At 35.1% G+C, this 13157-nt stretch overlaps 1 protein-coding gene across 2 annotated transcripts in view; it reads left to right on the top strand.

The window, feature by feature from the left end:
- Positions 1-1103: 1103 nt before the first annotated feature.
- dync1i1a (dynein cytoplasmic 1 intermediate chain 1a) overlaps positions 1104-13157 on the top strand; it is a 78046-nt gene continuing 65992 nt past the window's right edge. The window contains exons 1-6 of one of the 2 annotated variants that reach the window (XM_079879180.1): positions 1104-1337; positions 2534-2650; positions 2743-2857; positions 3369-3456; positions 7653-7712; positions 9979-10094. In XM_079879180.1, coding sequence (XP_079735306.1) covers positions 2543-2650; positions 2743-2857; positions 3369-3456; positions 7653-7712; positions 9979-10094 — 487 coding nt within the window. In that variant the 5' untranslated portion in view covers positions 1104-1337; positions 2534-2542. The remainder of the gene's footprint in view (positions 1338-2533; positions 2651-2742; positions 2858-3368; positions 3457-7652; positions 7713-9978; positions 10095-13157) is intronic. The other variant, XM_079879181.1, reaches the window with a different exon arrangement.

Here is a 13157-nt window from a genome sequence, read left to right as displayed (position 1 = left end):
TCCCTCCATTGACAGCTACGCAACTACCACTTTGACGCTTCTAAAAGTTCATAAAGAGATCGTAAAACTATTTAAATGTCAATAGTATTTATGTTAATGGGATGAATGTTAATTGCGGTTACTTGCAAAATGTTAATACGTTTTTTAAAAAATAAAAAAATAAAAAAGATCGTAAAAATAATCCAAATGAATTGAGCTAAGTCCATATTTTCTGAAGAGACTCGATCGCTTTATATGATGAACAGGTTTAATTTAGGCTTTTATTCACGTTTAACATTGATCAGCGAACATAAACAGAAGCTCAACCGATCTGTTGAATCAAAAAGAAAAATATTGGCCTACTAGCCTACATTTATATTATTCCTGTAGTGACCTATTTTTAAAATGTGTGAAATCGCTTTTTGGAATGACCATTTACATGTTAGACACGTTTAGGCTGTCAGACCATCAACAAGCTCAGCCTAAACAAGCAAACCATCTTTAGGCTGATTTAAGATATTTTTTGCAGGGTGCTGAATGACAGAAGGAGGAACTACCTTGCTCATTTGGACTATGGCTCCATCTAGTGGTGTTTAACGATCGAAACCAACACTGTATTTTCATGTTCAGATTTCATAATGATTGTTGGATGAGTGATTTAGCTAAACTGATTTATTTAAACCTTTTTTATTTACACATTTTTGAATTCCTTTCTGATTAAAATAAAATTAAACCACTTTAAAATTAGCCATGCTCATTAGATTATTATGGTTTTAAAGGGTAATTGGGGCACTTAAAAAAAAAAGCTGAGCTAAGATGAGCGCCATGGTGAGAGAGACCCAACTAAAACCTGGTACTAATACAAGATAAGACCAGTTAACCATTTTAGGCTGGTTCAAGCTGGGTATTTGAGTTAGATTGTGATTATTGTTTTTTGGTTAACGTGGTTCGACCATTTTTTTACAGTCTATCTATGGGTTCGACAGTGACCGACAGTGGAAAAGCGGCTAATGTTTACATTTGTCCGTCAATGCAATATAACATCCGCTAGGTGGCGCTCTTGTCTTGTATTCATTTATTTCTATATTAACAGTATTTGGAAGGGGGTAAATCGAGGTGGGATCTGTTAGTTATCTCGAGGTAGCAAGGCGGTGTTTGAGCATCTGCCTCCTCTGATAAAATGTAGGCCATTAGCCTTAAATTTTGCCAACAGCATCGCTGCATGTCTAACTGATCGTACCATATAATCTCTCAGACATGTTTTAAATCAAGAGTCGTATTGAAGCTGGTGGCAGATTGTGTACATCAGCAGTGATACAGCATATTTACAGTGGACAGCAGCATCCACACTGGAGCAGGTAGGACGTGTCACACACACCGGGTGCGTGTTTCTCGTGCTCGCATATCTGTGAGGTTTCATACGTGTGTTTTGTTGAAATGGCGCGCTGTGTTTCATGCTTTATGATGGATGACTTCATAATCGCATATGGATTATGACGTCATTGTGCTTTTGGTACCCAATGTTAGCAATAGCCACGCTGACATCATTTGCACATTCAAATGTATCATTATTATAACTTGATTATTCTGTAAGTCTCTGTATTGCGTATATGCGTCTATAAAGACAGCAAAATTAGCATTATGATAAATGATATTCAACCTATAATGTGGCATCCATTTACAACTGTCTCTGGACCTCCTGAATACTACCTGTCCCCATCATAAATGTGACGTTTGCATGCAAATTTGCATTAAAAATATATGTTTTTATGTATTTTTTTTTAAATTATCTCATGTATATCCCCTAATGTATTTCTTTTTTGTTTGTTTTATGCCATTTATGTGGTTGTAATTACGCTTTAATAAAGTTTTTTTTTCTTCCATATTTGATATTGTTTTGTTTTTATTACCACTCCATTTCATCATATTTATGCATTTATCATTTGTTAGACTTTAATCAATAATTATATTAAGAATTATTATTCATAGCTCCTATGAAGAGTTCAGATGCAAAAGCCTCTAAGTGCCATCTGAAATTTTCTTCTAGAATGATCATTTTGATCAAGCTCGTATATTTAAGTTCAGTAATTTCACTTAAATGACAATTAATAGGTCATTTTCATTGCCATTTAAGTGAAATTACTGAACTTAAATATACAACCTTGATAAAAATGATCATTCTAGAAGAAAATTTCAGATGGCACTTAGAGGCTTTTGCTTCTGAACTCTACATATACAGTCATCTGCCACACCCTATAAACAATAGTAGGCCTATTATTTTATTTTATGTTATTTGTGCTGTTACATGATCAAATGAATGCCTCATAAATACTTAAAATGAGTTTTCTAATGAATTTATTATATTACAAGGATAATCCTGTTGAAAACACAAATGGGCCTTCAAATTGTAACTGTAATTTTAACTGCAGGAGTGAATGCTTAACAATTGCCTTTACTGAACAAAGAGTCTAAAAATAGGTCTACTGTAGTCTCCATAAGGCCCTGCTTACACTGGGACAAAACTGTGGTTCTGTGGTGTGTAATTATTTTGTAGCAGGACAAAATGGCTGATAAGAGCGACCTAAAAGCTGAACTCGAGCGCAAGAAACAGCGCCTTGCTCAAATCAGAGAGGAAAAAAAGAGAAAGGAGGAAGAAAAAAAGAAGAAAGAGGTGAGATGACATTTTAATGAGACTCATTCAGAATGTGAGAACGTAACATGAATATCTGCCTACTGTATGTGTGCATTTGCAAACGTGAGCAGTCAGAGACTCAACAGAAAGCGGAAGCTGTTCCCGAGGACTCAGATTTGGACCGCAAGCGCAGGGAGACGGAGGCCCTCCTCCAGAGCATTGGAATCTCACCCGAACCTCCATTAGGTACAGTACACAGACCACTGGACCGCACTCAAATATACATCTCACTCAACAATGCCTGGCATCAGAACTTTGCCTTTTTACCTTTGCCAAGATCAGGCTGTGTTATATTCTGGGTTCGCTTCATGGCTTTGAATGGGACTACATCCAAATCCCTTATTCTGTGGAAAGCTTTCCACAGTCTTTTTGCCTCTTGGATTTTGCCCTTTTTACTACACTAGTCTACTCTACTCTAGGCTTTAACAAAGACACTTCCTAATGCAAATGAGGAAACTAAGACCCCAATTAAACTCACCCCATGTTGGTTTTGTGAGTGGTTGTAATCCCTTTCTCTGCTACTATCGCCATCTAGTGCAGAGCCTTGTACATTACAAACATGGGCTCCATACTCGCAATGCCTTTTTAAATGAAATCTAATTGTGCATTGACTTTAGTTCAGTAGCCTATACATTTTCCAACTTTGTTTACATTTTTTTGTAAAGGAATATTTAATAACATTTTTGTCTCTACACAGTGCCGACACCAATGTCTCCATCAAAGTCTATGAGCACACCCAGCGAGACGGGCAGCCAGGACTCTGTGGATGGAGCGGCAGCTGGCAGGTATTTCACCAACATAAATATAAAAAGACCATTTATCTAGACATAAACATTTTTACAGTATTTGAGAAACAAACAAAATTTCTCCTGTAACAATTTTAATATTAATATTATTTTTAATTATTTATATACACTACTGTTCAAAAGTTTGGGTTTGGTAAATTTTGTTATTGTTTTTGAAAGAAGTCACCAAGTGACCAAATGCTCACCAAGGCTGCTTTTATTTAATAAAAAATACAGTAAAAACATTATTATTGTGAAATAATATTACAATTTAAAATATTTTTTTGTGTGTTTTTTTTTTAAATGTAATTTATTCCTGTGATGGCAAATTTTCAGCATCGTTGCTCCAGTCTTCAGTGTCTCATGATCCTTTAGAAATCATTCTAATATGCTGATTTGATGCTCAAGAAATATTTCTTATTACTATCTAAGTTGATTAATATTTTTTCAGGATTCTTTGCTGGATATAAAGTTCAAAGGAACAGCTTTTATTAGAAATTGTACATTTATGTAACAATGTAAAAGTCTTTACTGTCATTTAAAAAAAAAATCTATTTAATGTGTCCTTGCTGGAAAAAAAAAAAACATTTTTTAAAAAACCTTACTGACCCCAAAATTTTGAGCGAGTGTAAATTTAAAAACTATATTTATACACACATATTATATATATATATATATATATATATATATATATATATATATATATATATATATATATATATACACACACAGTATATAGTATAATTTGTATTCTTTATAATTGTTTATATATTTTATAATAATCGTATTAGATTAGAAGACTAGAAGCGTTATGTTAATAGCTTGTGTTTACGTAGTTATGATGTAACACGAGTGTGACTGATAGTCATGTTTCTCTGTCTTTTTATATGGGATCAACAGATATAGGTAAGAATCACTGTCTGTGGTTCCTGTAGTGTGTTTCTTAGTGCTCATTTCTGATTTTCCACTTCACCCGTCAGCCTGTCTCAAGGACAAGGTATAAAACCTAATATCACTGGTACTGAATGAAGAGTTTATGAGACTACATGATCAATTTAATCGACATCTAGAAATGATAATCAACAGAGAACTGCCTGTAAGAGAAATATTTGTATAAGATGATCAATGTTGACCATAAAACATAAAAAATAACAACCAAGAGTGTATCAGTGTGGGTAGCAGTGAGGGTTGTTAACAGGCTCATTTTCTTCCTCTGAAATCTAGACAGATAGCTGCAGTCATGTGGAAAGGGAAAGGTTGATTGAGTCTGGCCTGTAATTAAGCCTGCGTAATGCAGACGTGCAGCACATGACACATGATGTGTGCGTTTGTCCCTGTCATCGCTCCCTGCAGGGGGCTCGGCTAACAGTCTCTGGACTGAAGTCAAATTTACAAGACTTCATTTTCAGAAATACAGGACCATTGCCTCGTGGTAGCATGATAGTCACATAGAGTTGTTTTTGCTCCGAGGTCAGGACTGTGTGTTGAAACGGTGTCCCGCTCTAAGTCAGTTCACTCAAAGAACGATAACTATTACGATAAGTATATTATCTTCCAAATTCCAGCGGACGATATTTTGTTCTGTTTATTCGAAGCACGCGCTCTTTATTCCTCTTACGCTTTTAATGCTCGAGCTCTTAAGGCAGAATGGATTCTGATTGGCTGTCCGCTAGAGCTGCACGATTAATCATTAAAAGACTGCGATCTCATTCAAACACCCACGCGATGTTATTCCTAAATAACAACGGTTCGTCTATGTCTAATAATAACCTTTGACAAGTACGATCACAGCAAACGTTGAAATATGCTTCGGCGCCGCTGCTGAGCCAGAGAGAGCCGAAGTCATAGATATGAAACAGCTTCACAAACAGTGTTTTAAACCACACAGTATCAATAGGCTATCACAGTACTGGGATAAAAGTGTATAGTTCGGATATAAACACTACGGTAGCGTTTAAAAAGGAGTAAACCGCATTTTGAATGTAACTTGACGCTTCAAATACAGATAGTATCAATTGCATCGTTACACCAGTAGGTGGCGACAAGTGACTTGTGTATATTGTATATTGCTGAATTCGGAACCGCATACTAGTATTGACCTTATTCACAGCAGCGACATCTTTGATTTTTAATGGGAACGAAAGCGAGGCTGTGAGGGTCAGACATGCATCTCTTCAATGGGCTGTACTGTTATTTAATGTGTTTTTGGATTGTTCTGCTCATGAAACACTGGAAAAATATCTTTCCTAGAAATTTCAGTTGACAAAAAACTCCAGACAAATAAGCTGTGGAAAATTGTAAGTAATCTAGGAGCTTTATACAGCAGATGCCATTAGAAACACGGCAAGTCTTTCTCTCACAGCCTCACTTTCATACCTGTCATGGCACTGTTCTGAATAAGGTCTATACTACTCTCTTACTACATTTACCACAATTTTCTATGACAGAAGAAGGCAAGGTTAATTAAAAACGGCTGCTAACGCTGACCAGTGGCCGTAAAAAAAAAAAAAGATGTCAATGGAGGAGAGGCTTCTTACGCTGAATAAGCTTTTGTGGGAAAATGGTTTATCATTTAATGAATCGACAGCCCTTCAGCAAATCTTTAACATTAATCTTAAACATTTGTTTTAGATTTATCTCATTTTAGAGTTTACACCGAAAAAAATTCTGTTTTATAAGAGAAGTCATGGACAATTGCTCAACATGTATGATTCAGTTTACGGCACTTCTCATTCATTTCTTTGGTATCCACAAATTCAATTTCAAACTCCTCAAATTCCTCCTGTAATGAAAGAAGTGAAGTCTTTATGAGTGAGTCATTGAATCATTCAAACATGTCATGAACTTTCTTTCATCTTCGGAACACAAAAGAAGATCGCTTTGATGAAATCTGAGAACTTTCTTTCCCTACATTGAAAGCTACGCAACTACCACTTTAAGACTAAATTAAATCTGTTCATCATATAAAGCGATTGAGTCTATTCAGAAAACTTGGACTTGGACTCCACCAGTGGCATTATAAGAACAAAAAGGTACACACACAATGAAAGGTATGCATCCAAGCAAAACCGTAACCCAGAATCTCATGAACCCCTTTGGAGGGGTTGTGTTCGCTCCGCTATTAAAGTCAGCGGCGCACACTGTATTTCATTGGCAGTTGAAAAAAGCAGAGCAGTTTAGGTCGTTCCCCCCGGTGTGACTGTCTGATGCCTGCTGTCACCTTGAGCCTTGACTTCAACAATTCCTCTTGCATGGTTAAATTGGAGCCATTTGCAATGATGTGAATGACAATATGGTTTTTTAAATGTCATCACTGGTAAAACAGAGTGTCAATTTGACACGCTACCTCTCTGACTGTGTAAGTTTAGTGGGAAAAAAATTAATAGGTATGTTTGTGACTTGTACTGAAGGTTGAGGAAAAAAGTTTACAAGGTCAACACACCATTTCATTACTTGTTCCTTTATATGATAATATATTCACGCTTTGCCTACAGGTTTTGTGGGTGCTGCTTTTATAGAATACGCCTACAAATACAGAATATATTCTGGCCATCAACCAAGTTTTGTTTATATACGTCTGTCTTAATGTACAGTATATCTCACTCTGTGAAACATATACTGTTATTGTGTTTGTTTATCTTTCTAGTCAGCTTAATATTGAGCTTATGAACATAGCCTTTACAAAAATGTACTGTCTGTGGCATTACTATGGCACACTAATAATATCAGATGATACTGTAAATTAAGCACTAAGCAATATATTATATTCACACTAAGTGAAAAAAGCAGTATTTTCTTTGCAATAAGTGTAAATAGTATGCATTAATACTTAATATTGTAGCCTCAGAAAGACTTAGTGACTGTTATCATATTCTCCAATAATTGAACATCAGTTTAACCTGCTACCGTTTCATACATGCCAGTTCTACCATCTATCCTTTGGAAAGTGCATAAACATGAGTATCTTATATGTACATGACGCTTAAACCTCCTTAGCATTGCTTTGAACTGCATCCCTGTGTTGATTTGATTGGTCCTTTCACACTGCTCTCCTGGCTTGCATGCGGCGTGTTGTCTGATGGCGTGTGCTATGATATTTATGTTTGTGTGTATGATGGTGTTGTTTCTGCTGAGGTTAATCTTGCATGTTTTCTCCCTCCTGTCCCCTGCGTGACACCCCCTGCCGCCCCCTCCAGGACCTTGCAGTGGGACACTGACCCCTCTGTTCTTCAACTGCAGGCTGACTCTGAGCTCGGGTATCTCCTCCTCTCTGTCTCTTTCTTTCTCTTTTTTTACGCAAATCTGCTGACATTTTTCATGTACAAACATTTTTCAACACGCAGATGTGTACATGCATTTCTTTGGACACTTACAGTATTGGCTTTTTCACATTTAGTGCAGGAAAATGTGATTGAATTCTTGAATTGGAATTGGGTTAACAATGCAAAATTGCAATTCAAATTTGAAAAAGGAAGTAAAATGCAAAATGCAAAGAATATAACTTAGAATTAAAAAATGTAATGCAAAGAAATATGATTACTTTATATTAGGGCTGTCAAACGATTAATCGCGATTAATCGCATCCAAAATAAAAGTTTGTGTTTACATAATATATGTGTGTGTATGGAGTATAATTATTTTCTATATATATAAATACACACACATGCATATATATTTAAGAAAAATGTGTTATTTATATGTAAAATATTTATATATAAATTATATATAATATATATATACACAGTATATACATGCAAATATTTCTTAAATATATACATGCATGTGTGTGTATTTATATATAGAAAATAATTATACACCGTACACACACATATATTATGTAAAAACAAACTTTTATTTTGGATGCGATTAATCACGATTAATCGTTTGACAGCCCTACTTTATATAAATACTTTTTACAGCAAACGTTGTCAAGATAAAATTGGCTTGACAAAGACTTGTTTGAAAGTTTAGAGGGATGAATGGATGGATAGATGGATGGATAGATAGATAGATAGATAGATAGATAGATAGATAGATAGATAGATAGATAGATAGATACATACATAGATAGATAGATACATAGATACATAGATAGATACATAGATAGATAGATACATAGCATAGAGATGGATGGATGGATAGATGCATTGATACATAGATTGATATTGTGAAATATTATTACAATATTAAATATTACAGTTTAAAATGAATAGCAAGTTCAAAAGAACAGCATTTGTTTTGAAATAGAAATCTTTTGTAAATTATATATGTCTTTATAATTTTTATTTACCCCGAACCTTTGAACAGTAGTGTATATATTTCATCATATTCAGTAAATTAAGTTTAGCAAGTGTTAAGACATTCAGTGAGTCAGCTCTATAGAATATTTGATTCTGATTGGTCGATCAGTTGCTTTGAGTATTGGAAAATATTTTTGTTTAATGACATAAAAATGTCATGCAAATCAACACATGTTAGAAAAGCTAATAGGCATCATCTTATTATAGATATAGACTGAAATAAAAATGACCTGAGAGGAAAGTATTATTTTTTATACTGTATATTGTGAGCATAAAACTTTTGAAACATGGTTAAAGGCTCAGAAGTTACCAGTTAAAAAGCAAGGGAATTATAAATATAGATATAAAGAACTGCATGTTGATTAATAATATATTAATTAATATTATAATATTACAGAGTTAAGGCCCATTCACACCAAGAAGGATAACTATAAAGATAACTACATTAACGTCCACACCAGCTGAAAATATCGTTCTGTTTATTTTAAGCGTGCGTTACATTTTTGTGTGTCTGCCGCTTTAAATGCTTGAGCTCTTTAAAGCAGGATGGATTCTGATTGGCTGTCAGTGTTTTTATTGTTCCAACGATATCGTTATAGTTGTGGCGTGGATTCTGCTATTCTTTTATATATATAGAAATATTTTTAGAACTATATCTTTATCGTAATAGTCATCATTCTTGGTGTGAACGGGCCTTTTTTAGACTGATTGTGTTTTAGTACCCTTCTATTTCTCATTTCTTTGTACATTGATAATCTACATTTACATATCTGTGCGTGTGTGTGGTATTTCACTGCCTTTGTACTGTAGCGTACCATTGTGTATGCAACCTTTTCTTTGTTCCTCTTGTTCTCCGTCATTCTCTTCATTTCTCCTTCTGGCTCGCTCCCTCTATCTCATTCCGCTTTTCTTTTATGTTTGTCAGGTTCAAGTGTTTTCAGCTGGTCACTCTCCAGCTGTGTGCCCAGGGCTGTATGTGACAGTGATTGATGCACCATGCTATGTACTGAGAATGCTTTAAACATTAGTTCTAGCAGTCAACCGAGGGTCATCCAAACTTACAATCTGTTCATAGACCTGAATAATGAGCCCTACAGCATATTGGCTGTAACATTGTATTTTGTCTTTGTGATGCACTGTATGTATTTTAAACATGCATGCTAGTGTGTGCACACGTGTGTCAGGTTGCACGACATTCATAGGCCGTTTTCTTTCTCCCCAGACGCCGAACGCACAGATTGGGACCTTCTAAGATAACTCAGGTGGATTTCCTGCCCAGAGAGTTGGTTTCCTACTGTAAAGAGACTCAGACACCGCTAGCGGCTCATCAATATGAAGGTAGATCGTTACAGTAATATTCTATACGTTGTGCACTCACAGTGTTGAGGATGCTACTTTAAAGGGGTGGTTGATAATGATTTCACTTTTTTAACTTTAGTTAGTGTGTAATGTTGCTGTTTGAGCATAAACAACATCTGCAAAGTTACAATGCTCAAAGTTCAAAGCAAAGGGAGATATTTACTTTTAAAGAAATTGCTTTTTAAGGACTACAACAAACGGCTGGTAGGGACTACACGACGTTCCTCCCGGGTTAGTGACATCACTAACCCTAAAATTTACATAAACCCCGCCCCCGGGAACGCAATTTATAGATTATCAAGACAGAATATGCTAATCAATGACTAGAAGATAACTACACATAAGCTACATAAATTCACCAACTAACCATTCAGAAATGTTGTCTATATGTTGTCACTTCTTCTTGAGTCTCTCCATCTTTCTGACTCCGGTTTGAACATAAAAGGCTAAAAGTTTTTGAAATTTTCAGTGCATGTCTGTGTGAGGTAAAAGGACACAAGCTCTTGAAGCTCCGCCCACTGTGCCGGGAGCAGCAGCTCATTTGCATTTAAAGGAACAGACACAAAAACGGTGCGTTTTTGCTCACCCTCAAAAAGTGACACCTTTAACATGTTATATAAAAATATCTGTGGAGTATTTTGAGCTAAAACGTCACATACACACTCTGGGGACATCAAAGACTTATTTTACATCTTGTGAAAAGGGCATTATACCACCCCTTTAAAACTCTACTGAAGCTGCTAGTCATAATCAAAAGTGGTTAAACTACATTCAAATGGAAGTATTGTATCTACCAACAAAAATGGCTAATTACATTTAAACTATTTAAGAGGGTAATGTCTCATTAAAATATGGATGTGTGATAATATAAGATGAGTATAGTGAGGGTCCCATTTAGGGTGACAGCATTGACAACTACATAAACATTACTGGTCAAAAGTGATGTCTGGAGAGGATTTTTGTTTTTAATGACACTACAAGTTCGATTAAACCATCAAAATGTTAGGAAAATATTTTTTTATTTTTTAAATTTTTTAAATATGAGGGAAGACCAAAACACTAAACTTCGTTAAGGTATTTATCTGACAAAATTATTTGGCAAAAAAGGCAAACTACAGCAGGTTTTATTTTATTTAGCAAAAAAAAAAAAAAAAGCTCACAGGAAAAAGCATACATTGACTACAACATAATAAGTTATTAATATTTTGTTGGTTCTCTCTTGTTTATGCATGTGTTCATAATTTCTTTGTATGGCAGCCTGGCGGAAAAAATAAGTCTGCACGATTTGGCTTGTTTCATTGTGTTATCACAAATAAAACAACTGACTCCAAGAACATCGACACAATATACTTACAAAAGAGTGAAGATTTTCCTAGACCGGACATCACTTTTGCCCACTACTTGAGTTGATTATTTCCAGTAACACAAATCTTTTGATTCCTTCAACTATGACATTCATTTTTGTTTAATAATTTACAATAATTTAAAAGTGATTTGTATAAACGAGTCGAACACTTGATGATGAACAGCAGCATTTAACTAAAGATTTCACTACTAAAATATTCTGTTCTATGCATTAACTCAAATGAATATGTGGGTAATTTTTGAATGAGTTCCTTTACATGCACCTTCTGATGAACTGATTCACTGAAATTAATCTTTTTAGGAGTGCCCGTGTGATTCAGGCTCGTTCAGCTGTGAGGCTGCATGTATAATATAACGTGACACACTTTAAAAACAGCACTTTATCACACTGCACCGCTACTTCTTTTAAAGCTATATTATTTGGAAAGGAGCTGAGCTATTGTCACGCTAATGAAAAATGTAGTTAGCAGCAGCATTTCTTTTAGTTAATTATTCCCCAAAAAACAATGCTATTAATCAATTTAAATTTTCCAGCCAACTACAGTGTGAGGTCATAACCTATGCTTAATTCAATAAAAAATTGATGTAATTAAAAAAAAAAGTCCTGTTGTTTTATAAGCACCATTTTAGAGTTGGAACTAATTGCTCGTTGTGTGAAGTGAAATTTATGTAGCGCAAAATCAGACATTTAATTACAAATGTACATGTACTCGCCTTGTCAGTCATTGTTAAGATCTACAATAACTTACTTATGTAGTTTTATCTGTACTCAATCAAAATAGGCAATTTGGGATTTCATGGTAAAACAGCTTAGGACAAGCTCGGAAATTGAAACGGGCTGCTCAGTGAAGAGCTTTGATTTTCATGGCTGTCAGGTGGGCTGTCATCCTGACCGTCTGGTTCCGTTGAGGAGCTCCAAACCTGCGCAGATTAAGATTCATTTGACCAGCCGCGGCCTCCATTTCCTGAGAGGGGAGCTGGGGGGACGGCTTTTTTGAAAAGAGATGCCTGCCCATCAGTGGCTCTGCTTGAAATGGCAGAACAGTAATGGCATTGAGTCAGGCTTTAAGTGGATGCAGACGGGTAATTCAAGATGGCTTCTATCATCAGAACATCACTTGGAGTTGTGCCTGCGCCTCTGCTGAGGGCTACCAGTTTACTTTCGGCTTTCTGTTGAGATTGTTGGGTCCGCTATCTATTCATGTGCATGACATTTCAAAAGATTAGATGTTATAGATGAATCCTTTGTAGAATCTCTCTATATTTAAGTAGTAATACACTTCCTTAAAGGCCCAGTTCACCAAAAAAAAATAAAAAAAATAAAAAAAATCTATCATCATATATCATTGAATATCACCCTCATGTTGTTCATAACAATAAGATATTTTGAACAATGTCGGTAACCAAACAGTTTTGGTGATCATTGACTTCCATTTGTAAGAGAGAGAGAAAACACTGAAACATTTCTTAAAATATCCTCTTTTGACAGAATTTTTATTTTCAAATGAACTGTTGCTTTAAAGTCAGGACCTAATAATAAGATTTATTTATTTTTGTGCTGGCTTAGGCAGGACAGTAGTTCATATTATTTCCTTGCCCTGCTAACATATTTACCACATAAATAATGCTTTTATTTTTTGCATTTATTTTTTTTGAGTATATATATTTTTATTGTTA

Source organism: Squalius cephalus, assembly GCF_949319135.1.
Source record: "Squalius cephalus genome assembly, chromosome: 8".
Lineage (NCBI taxonomy): Eukaryota > Metazoa > Chordata > Actinopteri > Cypriniformes > Leuciscidae > Squalius > Squalius cephalus.
Note: the sequence above shows the minus strand (reverse complement) of the source record. Positions and strands in the feature narration are given on the sequence as shown.